Source organism: Calonectris borealis, chromosome 3, assembly GCF_964195595.1.
Source record: "Calonectris borealis chromosome 3, bCalBor7.hap1.2, whole genome shotgun sequence".
In the NCBI taxonomy this organism is placed as follows: domain Eukaryota; kingdom Metazoa; phylum Chordata; class Aves; order Procellariiformes; family Procellariidae; genus Calonectris; species Calonectris borealis.
In genome coordinates, this window is record NC_134314.1 from 87,223,715 (window position 1) to 87,241,801 (window position 18,087).

The 18,087-nt window shown below is 44.3% G+C and overlaps 1 protein-coding gene across 1 annotated transcript in view; it reads right to left on the reverse strand.

Moving 5' to 3' along the window:
• Window positions 1-1,480: 1,480 nt before the first annotated feature.
• The window catches only part of RGS7 (regulator of G protein signaling 7), a 263,978-nt gene continuing 247,371 nt past the window's right edge, over window positions 1,481-18,087 (reverse strand). Inside the window, exon 17 of the mRNA XM_075146535.1 lies at window positions 1,481-2,052. Coding sequence (XP_075002636.1) covers window positions 1,891-2,052 — 162 coding nt within the window. The 3' untranslated portion in view covers window positions 1,481-1,890. The remainder of the gene's footprint in view (window positions 2,053-18,087) is intronic.

Sequence of the window (18,087 nt, forward strand, 5' to 3'; positions counted from 1 at the left end):
TAAAGTCCTATTGAGTGAAATCTTCATCTTGCAACTACTTGTAGTATCCCCTTGCCTGATATTAATAGCAGCAGTAAAGCAGCATTTAGTGTCACTAGAGGTTCTTTACTGTAATCAGTAAAGCTGGAGCTTGGGATCTTAACCAGAATTGTGCTGCAATTTCTAGCTCTGAGGGACACTCCTCCTCACCTCTGCAGGTCCACCTCCTCCACCACTTACCTCTTCCAAAAATAGAAGGCTTCGGGAGTCCTTTGGCAGCAAGAAGCACAGGCATCTTTGCATCCTTTCAGGATGAAGGAGCTAGACTCAAAAGAAGCATTTTGTGTGTGCATGTGTGTGCTTAAGTGAAAAGACTTGAGCAAGCTAAATGAGCAGACCCGTGCTTACAGAGTGGCAGACCTCGTGTTGCAGGTAGGGTTAGTGCCAATGGGACAGAACGGGCTCCCATCCTGGGAACTGCCCAGTGTTAACGGGCAAACACCACTCCAGTTTTGAGACCGAAAATGTTCTGCCAAAGACTCAGTAGACCCAGACCCAAGCTTAGAAATGCTACTCATACACTCACACTTCATTTTAGTCTCTCCCCTCTCCTCAATTCCCTCCTGTTCTTCTTGTTGAACCCAAATGTCAACAGTTAATGTAGGCACTTGGTGTGATGCAAAATGTAAAGTGAATTGGCAATAATATAAATCTGAAATGCAGATATGTGGGGATATATTTAAAGAGAGAAAACTTCTTCAATGTATTTGAGTTGCAACTGGTACATGAGTGCATGGGGAAGAAATAATATTTTCAGCTCATCTTACCCGACTCCCAGTCCTGGAGCCAGCTGTGATGGCAACAGGACAGTAAATGTCGGCTTGGGGCTGGAGGTTGTGTTCACGTCTCTTGGGATCACCCGGAAAATAAAAATCACCATTATTGTGATGGTGTAGATGTAGTTCATGTTGTTTGCTTGGTAACATTCATGTGTCCTTGATCAGTACTTAGCAGGGGAGAGAGAGAGCACGCGTAGGGAGCAGGCAGTTGTAGGTTTTATGGCAACTGTAGGCCAAATAGGCGTGCGCCTTTTCAGGCCAGGCATACTCCAATAGCCAAAGCAACCAGAAACAGGTGATTTGACCTTTTAAAATCAATAGCATCATGTCCCCATGTCTTCCTGGGGACAAAGAGTATTTACAAAAACAGATTTTGCTGGATCATATTGCACAGTTCAGTTTACCTTTTGGTATCAAGATCTTATTTAAATGGTGTGTATATATCTACACATCAATTAAAGAGAATTCAATCATTACTTTACCAAATTTTGGTCTCATCTGACCTGACAATTCCCATTCTAAGGCCTGTATTTTTGGTATAATTCTTGTCAGAGTATCATTTTCTGAACATAAAAGCTTCAAAAGGTTCAAACCGCTATTGTCACTGTCCTGTATCCAATAGAAGAAATATACCTTTACTGCAGAGGAAAATGACTTGTTTTGTGCTTCTCATATATTATCTTTATTAAACATTTGGACAGATACGCATCCATTTATTGTATGAATAATCTATGGCTTCTTAGTTTGCAAATGCTAGTTGAAAGTTCACGAGAGCAGGCTTTTCTGTGAACTTTCTGTATTTATAAGTTCAGTCACTGCAATAAATCCTGAGACTATTGCCTGCTTAGCAGCATTTTGCACTGTACCCCAATGGCTAAAACAGAGAAGCTGGGAGATCTACATCTGAATATTTCAAAACCTCTGAACAGCTTGATTGGAGTTTGATTTTCTTCTTAAATAATGCAAGTTGTTCTGAAGAGAACATATAATCACAATTATCTGATAGTCAAATCCTTGGTGGCTAACATACAAAGCTCCACTACCGCTAATAGAGGTTTCATCTGAGCAAAGCTTATTGCAGCATTTTGTAGTCGCTAGAAAAAAAGTGTTCTTTGTGCGTGCTGTAGTTCAGAGCTGTAAGGTCTTTGTGAATGGTTACTCTCAAAGCGCTACAGAAGTTCCCCGGTTCAAGGTGGCTCCTGGCTCCGCGGAAAAATGAGTGTGGGCTTCCAGCCTGGGAGGAGAGAAATAAGTGAAAAAGGAGCATCCGTGGGCTAGGCAGGACAGGTCTGCCTAGTGCAGCTCTGCAGCTGGGACCAGTCAGTGCTAAGCTGGTTCAGGAGAAGGAAGAAAGGTGAGTGCTGACCCCAGTAAACACAGCGAGCATCCGTGAATCCAAATTCTTAATCACAGTAAAAGCTCCTCCAGCCCTATTTGTCACAGCTAAAAAGGATTTTCAGATTATAAAACCAGAAGTTGCCATTTGGTCACCTAACCACATAATTTAGGACACAGAACACCCTTGAATTTGATCCAGTTTAAACTTGAGTACATCTTTTAGATTAAAAAACCCAACAACATCTATTCTCGATTTAAAAATTACTAATGGTAGAAAAGCCACAATAACTATTGCGATCCATGCCAGTAGCTAAGTATTTCCCTGGTGAAATGCGTAGCCTTTTCCTCCCGCGCATTTGTCCAGCTCCAGCTACCAGATCTTTTTATATCTTTATTTGCTAGATTGGAAGAGCGTTAGTCCTGAAGTAAATACTTACCGTCTGTAACTGGCAATCCTTTAACATTTTCTTGATACGCTTAGAAGACTGCATACCTACAACTTCTGCCAGAAGGTGCTTTCCAGTCTTTCGGTTGCTCTCAGAGCTGTTACCCGCACCCTCTCTGGTTTTCAGGCAGCCTTTAGGAGGGCCCGAAGCAAACACCGTGCTTCAGAGCTCAACACACGTACGGAGGAAACAAGGCCTCCCTGCCAAATATGCATATTCCCAGGGGTCACATTAGTTTTTGACCAGTTTTACTCCTGGAGTTCGTGTCCAGCTGATGCCCTGGACGCGACCTGGCGTGCCCTGTTTAAGCTCCCCGCCCCCCGGCGGAGGGTGCTCCCGACAGCACCCCCAGCCCCTACTCCTTGTTTCTCTGCCTCTGACTGCACTTTTGCCCACCATATAAATGACTATTGCTCAGTCATCTGCCATCAAATGAGCGAGCGCTTCAGACTTTTTCTTCTCGAGTGCCTTTAATCTTCATTATATATGATAACCCTTTGTAATCTTTGAAACGTCTGCCAGTGTTTTAAGTGGTGATTTTATTTTCTTGCCAGCCCTCAATACTACCTCTGTTGCTAATAGTAAAATTAGTACCGTATTTTTGCAGGACACTATCAGAAACAAAGCTGCTCACTGCTGAACTGTTCAACTCCAGAAATGTTAGCTAGTATCGTCATTATTCTGTGTAGCTTCGTTTGCCTGAAGTCACACGTTATTATTCACTTCATGTCTAAGATATTATATAGAGGTACTGTGCTGCGTTTTCAGCTCAGAGAGGTCTCTCTCAAGTGATGTAAGGAAGGTTGGCAAGTAGAAGTCATTTTCTCTGTTTCTATCATGCTTTTCAGGTGAGAATGCAAAAGTTATTTATTAATTAATCAGCTCCATGAACTTACTGAAATAATATATTCTGCATGTACTAATTGAAACAACATATTATATGTAGGTGAAATGAAAGCCACAGCAAAGATAAATAAAAATTTCCAAGAATTTAGTGACAGACCATGAAGAGGACCCAGGAGAAATAGGGAAACAACTCTCTAGTGCCTTGCTTTACTCATAAAGGCAAATTCACCCTCTTTCTTTCCGAAACTGGTTCATACTCAATCTCGGCTCTACGTGTCAACTCCACCTCTTTTTCCTCTTTCAAATGCTGAGCATCTTTTGATATGTTTAATAAGTCTCTATTAAACAATTCCTATCAGAGTGTCAAAAAGACACATATATCACGTAGAAAAAAATGTCATGGCTCTTCTTCCACATGGACTTCTGCAAAAATATCCAGCTACAAACAAGCAGGGATGCATACTTTCCATGATTCATGCTGCAGAACCCACCATAGACTGTGGGACTGTCGTACGGAATCGGAGCTTTCACAGAAAAAAACGTTACCAGGCGGTCTGATGGCGAGGGAAGCCTTCCCAAACAGGAACTGAACATGAATCAAGTCGGGATGACTCAGATTGTTTTTGTGATTCTGCAGAGAGACAATCTGAGATAATAGCTGGGTTGTGTGAACTATTGCTATAATTTATTGCAATAAAAATTCAGAATACAATGACTTATATTCATATTACTGTTGTGAGTTGGGTTTTTATTTTTACTATGTATATCAAGAACACTGTAATATTTATATTTCTAGCCTCTCCATGTGAATAAACACATAGAAAAATGTTTATAAAAGTCCTCTGTATGCTTCGTAGGCAATATGCAAAGTTTCATCCTAAGAAACGTAGCAACATCCCTTTTGTAGGCTCAGTGAAGTATATTTTGATAAGAAGACAGTACTGTCACAGCAGGACTGAGTTACGGAGGTAGGTGGCCAGCCTTAGGACACCAAGGAATTTATAATACAATTGTTACTTGTTGAAGCTTGAAGCTTATGACAGAACAACATTTCCTTTCCAGATGGTGAAAAAAAAGAACAACTGGGAAAAATAAGCCCAAGCCTTTGCTTAAATATATAAATTAGATTTGTGCTGCTTTTGGTACAAAGAAAGAAAGAAACCTAGGCTATTTCTGTTTCACAAAATAGAATTACTGCCCAGGTGTTGTAGCTAGCGTAGTGTAGGCGTCTCAAAGTATCAGTACAGCTAAAGGACATCTCTGATGTTTGTGTGTTGTACAGGCAGGTTAAGTAAATGGTTTTAATTTAACCAACCAGATCCCATGACTCAAGGTGAGAAAAATTCTTCTTTAGTGCTGTACTCCATCCTTTGCCAGAAAGCTGTTCCCAATCAAAACTATATTTATCCATTATTTACCAGTTTAGTCAACTGAGGACAAGTTGTTCTGAAAATATTTGTTTAAATCAGCCAGCCAGGCAGCAAGAAGAATAAGGAGAGGAAAGAAAAAACACAACAGAAATGCGTCTAAAATTCCAGGGGAAACCTTTCTGTTGACTTTATCAGGATTTGGCCAACAGATGAGAATGACGGCTATTAAAATAAGGGAAAGAAACTAGAGACTCTAAAGAAAGAAGAGGCAGAGACAGGAAAGTAGTGGGCCCTTCCCAAGTTCCCATTAAAAAGGTCAAAATGGAGGTCCAGCTGCAAACAAGCAATGGAAGGGAACGAAAACTGGGAAAGTAAAGTAAAAGATGTGTGACCATTGATTTTAACGGATAGAGATGTCAGGCATTGGCCTTGTCTGCAGATTTTCCTGAATGGATGCTAGAGCCACTGGCTGGGTTCAGTATGGCCGGGATATTGAAATAGCTGGAACATTTGGAGAGATTATTCATGTCTGAAGCTTTGGGAAGATCACATCTGGGTAGTAGTAAAGGGAAAGATTTATCTTTCATTTTAAATTAAGCTCAGTTTGGAAATGATTGGGAAATTTTTGTTACAAAATTAGATTTGGGGTCCTCCCTCTGAGAGAATATTTTAATTTGAAATTTTTGCCCTGACAAAATTATTTTAGTAGAGCAAAAAGAATGCAGCGGGTATGTATCAGTAATGACCATGAAAGGACAAACACCGCACAGCAAGCCTTATAAGATTCAGGAAGGACAGAGTCTAAGTTTAACCACAAAGAAATCCAAACATGTTAAGAAATGTGTCTGAAATGAAGTGACTAGCAAATCCTCCAAAAATCAGTCCTTGTGGGGAGAGTAAATGTGGAAGGCATATTGTCTTCTTAATCCGTAACAGACTGACACATCTTTTGAAGAACAAACTGCAATTCTTTCTAAACTACGAAGCCTTGAAGGGAGACCAGGCACGGGTTTACCAGCCAGGGAAAAGGTCCTTTAGCCACTTTCCTCTTGCCCCAGCCAGCCTCCCCGCGCCACTCCCTTGCCTGCTTTTTAAATAAAAACATCCAAATATGTAACTAGTACAGAGATGGGTGGATGAGACCGATAGATGGGTAGATAGTAGATAGAGGCCACTTGTTTTTTTCTCCCACAGTTTTCTGGTTTGTGACGCAGTAGCTTTATTTTCCTTGTCACATCTCCCCACTGATGATCTGTGCTTCTGTCAGCTTCCAGTCAGTGAATGGTTTCCATTTTTAATTTACCATACATAGGTAATTATAACATTCTCTGTGGACATGGGCAAAGAGCTTGCAGTCGTGACAACCACATTGTACATGATGGAAGCACATGCTGTCGATGCTCCAGCTAGCAGAAGAACACAGGCCTCCAAACCTTTTCAGGGTTTACAACATAAGACGACCTTGTTATCCCAGTCTTACAGACATGAATCAGGACAGAGATGACTTATTGCAATAAATATCTGTTCTATGGCCCAGATCTCATTTTTCAGGGCCACCACTTTCCTGCAGCACATTCAGGTATCAGTGTCCTCGTGAGTTGCAGCATCCTCCTCACTTCTGGGTGTTTGCCCATGTCGTGGCGTGCCTCCTCCCAGGCCCCCACACTGCTATCAATGCCCTTCTCAGGTTCAGGCCCTGCCATGCACACGGGCACCATGGTCTGATTTTCCAGGTGAGCAGTGTATTGGTCTTTCCCTTTCTACGCACATACAAAGGGATTCTTTGAACAAAACCAAGGAATAATCTTGCCAGAAGTTCTCCAAATTCTTGGGCAGTGTGATACGGCGAGCCTGACTGACAAAAGCTGCCTTTGATGAGGCACAAACTGTCACAAAGTTGTTCCTTTTCCTAGTGTGGAACTGAATTTGCTAGCACGCCACACCATTACCTCCCAAGTGGTAAAAGACCCATATAGGATTGCACAAAAAGTCACATAAAGCCTTACTACCAAGGGGAAAGAGTAGTCGGTAGCAATCCCCCAAAGAGTTATGCTTCAAAAGCATCAGCCTGTAGAAATCACAGTAACGCTCAAAACTCTGGCAGCTTCCTCGATGTCATTAGGACTTCCTTTCTCCATCAGCAGCTGAGCCAGGTTTTGAGCCAGCAATGTTTCCACACAAATTAGTAATAGTAATAGCAGTAGTAGTAGAAATAATACTAATACTAATACTAACACTACTACTACTAATAGTAGTAATAATAATTATAGTAATAATAGTAATTATTAATAGTAATAATAGTAATAATAGTAATAATGCCTGCCCCTCCCATCACCGCTGCACATGGAAGGCTTTGTAAAACAGTTTTCCAGCAGAGCTGTGCCAGTTGCACACACAGCAGGCAGATGTAGAGCACATCTGTTTCAAAGGACCTGCCGTCAGCAGCAGAGGCACTGCCACATGAAATGTATGAAAAGGCACCAGCAGACTTGCTGTAGGATCCTGTGGGGTGGGAACGTTGTCTCTCCTGTGACCAGAGACAGGACTGCCCAGCCTGCGCGATAGCAGTAAGCGACGTGCAGCCTCCATCCTACTGTTCCCGCTTGCCGCTCCATACATGCTGCACCACACAACCGTGCTCATTCACCTCTACAGATAGCAGGTTGCCAGTGACTAGGACGAGCTGGGTTTTTTCGTGATGACGAATGTTTTTACATTCCCAAAGAGGAACACAGTGACCCGCCGTACGTTTTCAATTGTCTTGTCTGTTTCTGTAAAGCTGGGAGGATGAACCAACACAGATCACCTGGGATGATGAAGGGTTTTGATGAAGGGCTCCCAAAACCCAGCTTTGAACTAGTTACTAACGCCTGAACAGGTGCCTACACAAGCCCGCTAGGAGCAAGCCAGAAGCAGGCGTGTTCCCCTGCTCTGAGAGGTGTCCTCCCTTCTCTCAGCTGAACGCAGCACTGCCTTGGGCACCAGCAGCTCAGCGAGGTCGCAGCCCCAGATGCAGTGGTGGCGTGGACGGCAGCGGGGCACAGTGACATTTCTTAGCCCCAGCCGCATCACACGAGCTGGAGCCCAGCAGCCAGCTCAGCCCAGAGCTACGCCGCACCGTGACAGCCGTCCTCGCTCCCCTGGGAAGCCAGCGCTGCTCCGAGCTGCGGGAAAACCACAACCAGACCCTGTGTTTTCGGTTTCTACTGCCTGCCCAGCCACATCATCAGACTGTCTCATTTTTAGCAAATGATGTAGACATCAGTGAATTCTCCAGATATTAAAAGACTATCCTTCAGCCTGCTACGCCACCTCTGAACGTGACCCCCCACCTAGACTGCAGCCCTTCAAGTTATCCTTCATTTGTTTGTTGGTGTGCTCCCTTAGATCTGCAGATCGCTTTGATTATTTGAACATCTGGAAGTTGTCACATGCTTTTTTTGACCGTGACCATCTGAAATATTACCCAGCAGGACTTGGGGGGAGACACAGTAAGGAAACAAAAACATCCTACTCATAAGAACATGTGGCAGGAATTATCAAATGACACCATCCCAAAGGGGAGTGCTATATATCCAAGCAAAGACAACCTTTCTCTCCATCCCCTAAAGCCAGGACAATTGCTTTCCATAACATCCATTCCAGACATAAAAAAAATTACATACAAATACCTAATATATTTTTCATTAAACATTATGTTATGAAAGTTGGCTGTCTATTACTAATGGAGAAAAAGCATTTCTTTCATCCTCTGAGTTTCAAAGCTGAAGAGTAGCTCCTCACGTACATGATTCTCCATAGAAAAGCCTCCCCAAAATGGTTCAGCGTCTGAGGTCGTTAGGGTGCATAGCCCTAGTTTGCCTGTTGTCCTCACAGACAGAGTGCAGGTTCTTTGATAAAGCTGGAATGGGATGTGGAAAAAAATGAGATGGAAAGGCTGAAATACAGAGTCAGAGTTTCTCAGCAATCCCATCACAGGCACTAGGGGCTTGGAAAATAGGGGAAAGGCAGCCCAAAATCAATGCAAATGAAACCCAGGTATTTGCAGCACCCACAAAATGTAATTTAACTATGCAGGTGGAAGCCCATGAAATTCAAGCACAGTTTTTAGATTTGGTTTTGTCGTTCTCACCAAGATACAGATAGCAAGTGAAGTGTGGAGAGCTGTAAAGACTGTACCACTGCAGTTTGGCAGTGCTTAACCAGTGATATTTTAGCCTTTGCCAAGAGCTTCCCCCTAAAAACAGAACTAGATGGGAGTGGGTTTCCTCCTGGCCAGCCTTTTTGCTTACAGACCACAGGACCCAAATCCCATTGCCCTGGATGCAATGAGGGGAACCACTGGGAGCAGTGCTCCCATGCACGACTTCAAAGCCCTCCTTCCCCGTGGGCAGCCTGCTGGAAGGGGGCTCTCCGCTGGGGTTTCCTCCCAGGGACATGCCCAGGCTTCCCTGGGCATTCGCAGTCAAATCTGTATAACTACTTCTTCCATCAGTCCTCAGCCTCGGCACATCTCCAGAGTCAAATCAGACCTTGACGTACCAGCTTTGCCCCGTGGCTGCCACTGTTTCTTCTTTGTTTGGGGCTACTTTTATATTCAGTGACACAGCACTCTGATTTTTCACTATTAAATCAGTGCCCATAGCTACTGAAGTCAATTTGAGACAAGCCAAACGTATCTTGATACAATCCCAACGACCTAGAAGGAATTCCTTGTAGTGCAGCGATATCAGTTCCCAGGAACCATCTTAACAGAGACGCTCTCCTCTGGCATAACCTTACAAAAATACTCCATGTTGTTTTTATTGGGATATGAAGGAAGGTGGTTTTGTTGTGTTTTTTTTTTAGTAACGACTACTGTCAGTTGTGCCCTGCCTCTGTTTTAGCTGCTGACCACGTGATCAGTAAAATACGCGTTGGTCTCATCAACTTATAATGAGGCAGCGCAGCTCGATACCACCCTCAGCACACAGATCATCCCCTGCACTTCGTTTCCAGTTCCCGCGCCCCTGCGGACCCCTGCCTGCGTTTCCTCTTTGGGAACCCGCTCTCCCACCAGGGAAAGCGCTGCCGGGGGAGAGGGGAAGGACAGGGAGCGTCGGTGCGAGCAGGGGCAGGATCCGGCCTGCGGCTCGGGCAGCGCAAGGCGAGCGGCCGCGGCCCCCGCAGCCCAGCGGCTGCAGCCCGGGCGCCCGGTCCCGTCGCCCCGCCACGGGGCGCGCACCTGGGCGCTGCCCACTCGGGACACGTGGGCTCCTGCCCTCCCCTGGCGGAAACAACACCTTTGCGCCGTGCGGGCAGCGTGGGCGCCCGGCCGGGCGCGGTTCCTGCGCGCACCCACGAGGTGTCACTCCTGCCACGCCGCCCGCGCCGCGGGACCGCCACGCCGCGCTCTGCGGGGACCGCCCCGGCCCCGGCCCCGGCCCCGGCCCCCTCCTTCCTCCCCGCCGGCGCTGGGGCGAGGGCAGCGCTCCCCGCTGCCGCCGGCTGCGGGGCGGCTCTGCGGGGCGGCTCTGCGGGGCGGCGGGGCTGCACGCGCCTGGCAAACTTCCTGGTTGCCAATGTTGGAAGCAAAACTTGCAGGTGCTGCCCAGCCACCGTTAACATCACCGTAGCTGAGGGTTTAGAGGAGGAAAATAAAATCGGGTTTACCTCTTTCCTATGAATATCGGTTCTCAGCGCATAAATCAGCAAGACCCAGCCAGGAAAAAAAAAAATCAAATAGAAAGAAAAGGCATATGATCACTGCAGAACTATTGCAGGAGAGGGGTGGGGGGAGGAAAAAAGCACGAACATTTAATAACACCAAACTGGTTTGCTTTACTATGGTAAAGAAAATTGGTTTGACTTCCTTCCTTTGTTTCTGATTTTATGCTCTATTTAGATTTCTCAAATAATGGGCTATAATGAATACCAAAAATGTCCCATCGAATACATTTCTAAAATTAATATTTTTCATATTCAGCATTACACAAGTCAAAGTAAGTAGTACCATTCAGATTACACATTTTTCCTTAGCAGAATTAAAATTTTGGCAGTATTGTACGAGATCGGTGCTGATACACTGGCCATGCTGGTGCTACCGTGCTACCAATAAAACAGAAAGCAAGAGTATCCAGGAGAGAGCTGTTAAAAGAAGCCATTTGTGCGTTACACGAAGGACTGACGCTGACTGCTGCAGGCAGCTTTTCTCTGGCAGAGCAAGAAGAAGTAGGCTGCTGCTGCATGCGCAGTACCACAAGGCCTCAGTAATGAGGAGTTATGAGGTCCGTCCTGGTGCAGGAGCTTTTAGGAACTGGAGAAGGATGCGGCTTCTACGGGCAACGTTAGACTTCTTCACCGTGTTGGGCACGGAAAGGCTTTTTCTTCTTTCTCGTCTTCTTTTTTTTACACAATGCAATTGGGGCAGCACATTCAAAATCTTAATTTAGATGAAAAATAAAAGCAGCAGGCTCTATGTGGTTTGAAGGGTACGTAGATGAAAGTCCTCCTGTCTTCCCAATGTTTCGCCTTTTTTTTGCCAGTGCTGACGCCCAGGTCAGGCAGTGCCACCAAACACACGTGTGTCCTGTCGTCTCTCGCTCCTCTTCTGCTTACTCCTGATGCTTCGCTGGTCACAGCATTAAACACACAGAGTAGGAGGTCGGCAGCCATCCGTGCTCTCAGGATACAGAAACTAAGTGACAGCCATAATGAGAGGCGGGTGGTGGGCCTTGATGTCACTATCCCAGCTGTTATTTTTATGCTCTTTTTTATTTTTATCACTCCTTCCTCTCTCTCTCTCTCTCTTATTCCTCAATGTCTTCTGGCCTCCAAACCCTTTCTTTCTCATTAAAAGACACAAAGTAATCAAAGTCACTTTCCCTAGTCCATGCTATTGGTGGAAAGAGGTTGCCTTTGAAAGCTTTCTAGAGACAAAGGTGCATTCCCAGCACATGGTGTGGCCCGGGGTGGGAGGAGTGGCAGGAGAAGTCCAAACCATCTTTCAAAAACAACCCCAACCCCACCCTACTGCGCCAAAAAGGTACCACAACTGTCATCCAGCTAGCAAGAACAATCATACCTGCTGAGCAAAGGGTAACTACGCGTTAAAGTCAATCTTACAGGTTTCACATCTCTGATTTCAGTGGAAGTACGCTGGGAGTTTGGGGAAGGAAGAAACAGTGGGAGATGTCAACAGAAGCACTGAAAGGTCAGCAGATGCTCAGCGCTCCTTTGCAGATGGGAATCCCGAAGTGCGGTTTTAACACGGCAATGGGGTTCGAGCAGAGAGCAGAGGTCAATTTGTTTGGCTGTTGTTCTACTCAGCTCTGACCAACAGCAGAAGAAATACCTAAAATTCAGATCTTCCATGGGTTTTTTTTTGGTTTAGTGTTGTTATTTTTTCCCAATAAAATGTCTGAATGTCGGTAATACACAAGTATACAGAAAAAAGTAGACAATATGGGTCTGTGTGACAGGAATTGCACTGGGAAGAAGCCCTTTGAAACAAAATGAAAGTCTGACATTTCAAGTGTTCTCATTACAGGAGGAAAATAAAGATAGAAAGCTTGGGCATTGGGGCTAAGTTTATTTTGGGAGTGAAGAAAGGAAAGGTCAGATGCTCCAGGTCTCCATTTCTGTCTTGGCAGGTTCATGCTCCTGCATAGACATCCAGACAGGTCAGGGGGTCCCGGTGAGGTGCGGGAGCCTGGCTTTACAGAGAGACTTGAAGTACGGTTTAAACAAAGTTGGTAACATTCCTAACAGCCACTCTGTGCCCTGTGGCCATACCATGGGATGCCAGACTAGCTTTTGAATGGACACCTTAGCCCTGCTGCCAGTCAAAGTAAAGATTGTATGAAGAGAGGGGTTGGTGCACAGAGGAGCTTAGGGAAGTACCTTAGGTGTTTAAAAATGCCTCTGTGTGGTTATGTCTGAATCCCCACCAACATCTTAAAGAGAGGGGAGTTTGGGGCGGCAGTGGCTGGAGGAGGAGTGGGAGGAGCGGGGTGGGGAAGGGGAAAGGCAGGCACCCAGGGGCAGGACGGTCCCCTGAGATCAGGCCACAGCCAGAGGCACGTTCTGCATCTGCATCAGCCCCGGCCCTAGTGCTGGCCTGCCTTTGCTAAAGGCTTTCTCTGTTTTTTCTTGTAATTCCTTTCAATTCCAAGAAAGATAAAACAGAGGAGGTAAGTGTAAAGAGCATTAGTGAGCACTGTAGGAACATGTGGGAGGGATCAATGGAGCCAGGATCAGAGGAACAAAGGAAAAGAACCATAAAAGATAGAGAATCCTAAAAAAGATGTTACTGAGGGGGAGGGGGAGAGAAGAAAGAGAGTCTAAAAGAAAAGACGAGTCGTATAAAGAACAGTGCATCAGAAGAGATGAACTCAAAGAAGGTCATAGATTTCAGGTTATACATTCCACTCAGCAAAAAGGTGGAAAAGTAAGTTACATTAAATATGCTGTTGCCACACATCTTTTAAAAAGGAAAGGGGGAAAGGAATAAAGAGGTGGATAGAAAAGTTATATGAATAATGAAATGCCTCATTTATGTGATACACATGCAGAAGAAGCAGCCACAAGGTTAAGAGGAAGGGTAGTAAATAGTATCTCTTCTGAAAGCTGACATCTGTGAAGAATCTCATGAGAGATTTCAAAATCTAGTCAAATCAAAAAAAGAGCCAATGAAGGTGAATGCAGCAGAATATATTTTGGGAGTGAAGAAAAAGTACAATAAAAATTGTGCAAATGCTACTAACAAGATAACATTTACAATTGTGTCTTAATATTGTTTGATATTTACTGCCCATGTCCACACTTGTAAATAAGGAGTATCATCTGGCATTTGAGCAGGTTCTAGAGTTTATTGTCATGGCAATTTCTCTTAACAATTTTCAAATACACATCCCTTATGGCAAATAGTGATGATGGTACTCACTCCCATTCATGCGCTTGTGTTAAAGAATCAGGCCAGCAGATTCCTCACCCTCACCCACACATAAAGATACTCACAGGTAAAAGGACTACAAGTATTTCACAGGTTAGAATCAAAAAAGAAAAGTGACCTGGGGAAGAGAGAAATACGGTCTGAAAACTGAGGATGCTACTCAATGGACAACTGAAGACGCCTCACTGACCCAAGAAGAGCCAGCTACACACAAAGGGGAACAACCATCTACGTTTTACTGCAAAGGATCTGGGCATCACCGTGCCACATAAGCTGGCACAGTTCAGTAGTGGCCATCTACTGCAAAAAGGGGAAGCCCCATAGCTGTGTGTACAGACAGAGGTACAAGAGTAATCCTCTGCCCTCCGCCTGTAAAACCTGGGTGGGAGCCCTGCAGCCTGCTCTGGGCACTGTCCTCCAAGACAGCTGTAACACTCGCCACCCAGAGGAGAGCAATGAATTCACTCAACACTTCAGAAAACACCAGTAAGAAAACCAAAGGAGGCTGTAACGTTTATGTATTTGAGCAAAAAGGCAGGGAACATTTTATTATAGTGATCGTAGCAGCCTGGTCAAAAATAAAGGGATAAATTGAAGCAAAGAAGATTTAGTTTCGATATTAGGAAAAACACTTCGTAGTGGCGGAGATAATGACTGTCTGGAGAGACCCTGCAGCCCTCAAGCCGATGTCTGTACAAACAAAACCCATTTATTTGTACACATGTCACTTGAGGAATCCGCAGTCTGGAACAGCACGAGGAGGGGGAGCCCGACCTCAGAGAGATCGTCCTCTCGTCCCCTCCGCCTCTTTGATATTGGGACTTCAGCCTATCTTCAACTCACAGGAGACAAAAGCATTAATCTGTTCAGCACAGTCACATCAAAAGGCAGATTGGTATGATTCACAATCACTTAGTAACTTACTTAAATGAATTGTGGACACAGAATATGTTCAAAGAAATTGTTGATCATTTCCCTTGAACGTCTTGGGATTAAAACCTTATTTTATATAGGTCCCTGTAGCTATTAACTTTCTTTTAGCACAATTCCTGTGTTTTATCCACCTAAGTTAATAAGTCCAGTGTTAGTTCTATGCACAACATCTCTAGTTAGAGGGACATTAAAAATATGGTAATTTTAAAATCTAAATTCAAACAGCTGTTAATCACTTGGCATAAAGATAAATAATTGGAAGAGCCACAAATAAATCATTGGTCATTCCCAACTGCTCATTCCAGTTACTTAAAGAAAATAGCCTTCCCTCACTTTAGTTGTCTGCTTTGGCTTTTTTTTTTTTTAATAAATAAACATCCTAAATGCATTCCTATAGGTCTTGTTTTCTGGAACTGCTGTTTGCCCTCCTATTTGTTATTTCTTGGGGGACTATTTGGTGTTTACGTCTCATGATTTCAATATTAGGGGTGCAATTTGAAAAAAACAATTTTGTATTAATTGCTTTCTAGCTGAAAAAATGTCATTGTTGGGTTTTAAAGGGCGAGCCACACTTGATCTTGTCTGATTTTTTGGGTTTTGTTCCAACCCTGCATGGCCGTGGCCAACAGGCTGGCAATCTACCAGTTGCATTCAGCCTCTCTTGCTCTTAATTACTCAGTTCCCCGGTTCTCCTCCCTTGTTGTTTCTGTTCTGGTCACCACAATTAATTCCCATTTCTTACTCCTGTATTCACCTTCAGCTCATTAATTTTTGGCCGGTCTCCACTACTGTTTCAGCTCAGCATTTTGCAATTTCTCTCGTCACTGTTTAAGGCCTTTTTCCTCCCTCTTCAGTTTTGTAGGGTTGAAGGACATTTTTTAATTGCACCTTACAGAAAAATGGGTGAATATTTTGCTGTTGTCAGGTAGGTGCCAGGGAAGCTCCCATCTCTCCCACCGGCCATTTTCCTTCCCAGGCTGGTCTGGGAGCACAAAACTGTCTCGAGGCACCAGCAGCACCAGCAAACACTTCTCTCCCCTGTAGGCTTAAGAGCTGTTTTATGCACAAGGATGCATGAGGAAAGAGACTGTCTGATGAACCCCAACTCTCAGATGGAAGTTCCCAGCCCCAAGTGGCTATTTTAATGAATATTACAATTAATATCCCCCGACGGAGGGTGTTTTCATCTTCCTGGGCAGGGCCAGGAGGCACTGATTGATGACTCTTCCCCAGGAGACAAGAAATGTGGCCCCTTCAGATCGGGTTTCTCTCTCGGTCCTTTTTTCCTCAGCAGACTCGTGGCCTCACTGAAATTCCTAACAACGGGTATATCATTGTGTAACCCAAGTCATACTTCAGTTGTTTGGTGGTTGTACAAACATGACTTAATCTGAGTTAATCTTAATTCTTGGAAGTGGATCCTCATATAAATTTTGAAACAAACATTTAGCTTTTCTCTGTGGGGAAGTAAAAGGAAGTCTGTGCCTACTTGGATTTTCCAGTCCCACTACTATATCACTGGCAGATGACAGCAATCAGGTGAAGTATCAAAAGATTGCAGACAAACCCTTAAAAACCGACTGGTTGTAGGACAGATTTTGTTTTGGTCAAATTCACTCATGTGTAACAGTGGAGTTGCATCACTTGAAACTAAGCTCAAATGAAACCTTAATACAGCTCCCTGACTACTTTGAAAACCTTATTAGTAATGCATATTTTTACTTTACAGACATTGCATTAAACTGTGCAAATACAGCTCAAGACAGCCATTCAACAGAGACTTCATATTTACTGAAAGGAAAGAACTAGAATAAGTACAAAATGGGTTCAGGAATACAAATGCTCCACATATCTTTATCGGCCAGTTGGTGTTGCAAAGTGATTTGGGAAAAAAAATATTTCTTAGGGTAAAGTTGCATGAAATACCTAATGCATGAATTTGAAACATTAGTTATTTGAAGGGAGTGATTCTTCAAAGCAGACACTGGTATCTAATTAGTTAACTTCTAAGGCAAAGCAGGCAATATACCAGCTGATGCAATTGGTGGCAGCAGGAGTTTGGAAATAAATATCTCTATTTGGCACCGAGAAGTGAAACAGAGCTCAAATTTCTGCGGATTGCCTGGCCCCAAGTTCATGCCTCAGAGCTCGCATTTCTGTGGTAAAGGAAAATCAAATCTCAGAGTTTAAGATCTGGGGTTCAATGTGGCTATTTATTAAAATTCCTCCCTAGACTGTGAATATTTTGAGTTGACCTAGATGGAGCTCTTGATAAAATCAAGCTCTCATGGGGCATTTCTAGTGTTTTCTGATAGAATTGTGCTAACAAAAACTGAGACACTTTAAAGCAGTGATTATCACCCTAGCTAGAAACCAGAAACACAGTGGCATGTGAAAACAAAGAACAAACAAAAATCCCAAACCTCCAGAAACCCGAGCTGAGCAAAACCTGAGGAAGAGCCATTCATGGTGATTTACAATGCGCTTTGTCCTGGGTTCATTCAGACTACCTCTTTAGAGATGCTGCGGTCAGGGCTACGGCTGCACCAGGCTACTGAGAGAGCCAGCGGAGAAGCGAGCGCTCCCTGCAGAAGGCAGCTCAGCTCCTTCTGCCCACAGCTGCTCTGCGCAGGAGCCCTGTCCCTAGCGGCAACAACTCAGGTAGGTAGCCGATGTTAAATGAGATGACTCTAGCATTAATGTGTTCAGATTTATTGTCTGATCGTGTCTATGACTGTCCCACTTTGTGCGCGTGTGTGTGAGGGTGTGCATTTTTAGGTTTGATAGTCCCTTTGAAACAAGATTCCTGTTTCTCAATATCAATCCAAAGTCAGTACGACAGATGGTACTAGAGTTGGCTGTCCTGAGTCTGTCCTGTGCATTGCTAAAAAGGCTTCTTTGTCCTATGCACCCTATGATGCCCTGGAGGTATCAGCATTTTGTCGTTTGACTTAGTTCCCATCATCGCTTTTCTACTCAGAGATTCTGCCTACTATCCTTAGGTCATCTCTAGCAGCCAAAAGTGCTGTTTCTCAGGCCAAGCAGAGATTTCTGGTTCCAGCTCAGTTTAACTTCAGAAGCTCCGTATCTGCTGTCTCATGGGCCACATCTACATGCTCTCATAAACCTGCCAATAGGCCCCTGTATGAGTAACCTCAGCAGCAGACATACCACAGCGCACCTGAAGAGAGCCCTTGAATTAAAGTGACAGCCTCCTGCGTTACTACCCAAGGTTTGCTGTGCAGACAGTATATTTAGCTCTCCCAAACCACTACCTTTTCAGCTTAAAAGGATGCATTGTATCACAAGTGACAGCAAGGAGAAAGAAACACTGCCGTTCCTGTTTAGCAAGTATACACTTGTGTTCTCAGCCAGCTTTGTTCATGTCCGTTCCTAAGGAAATG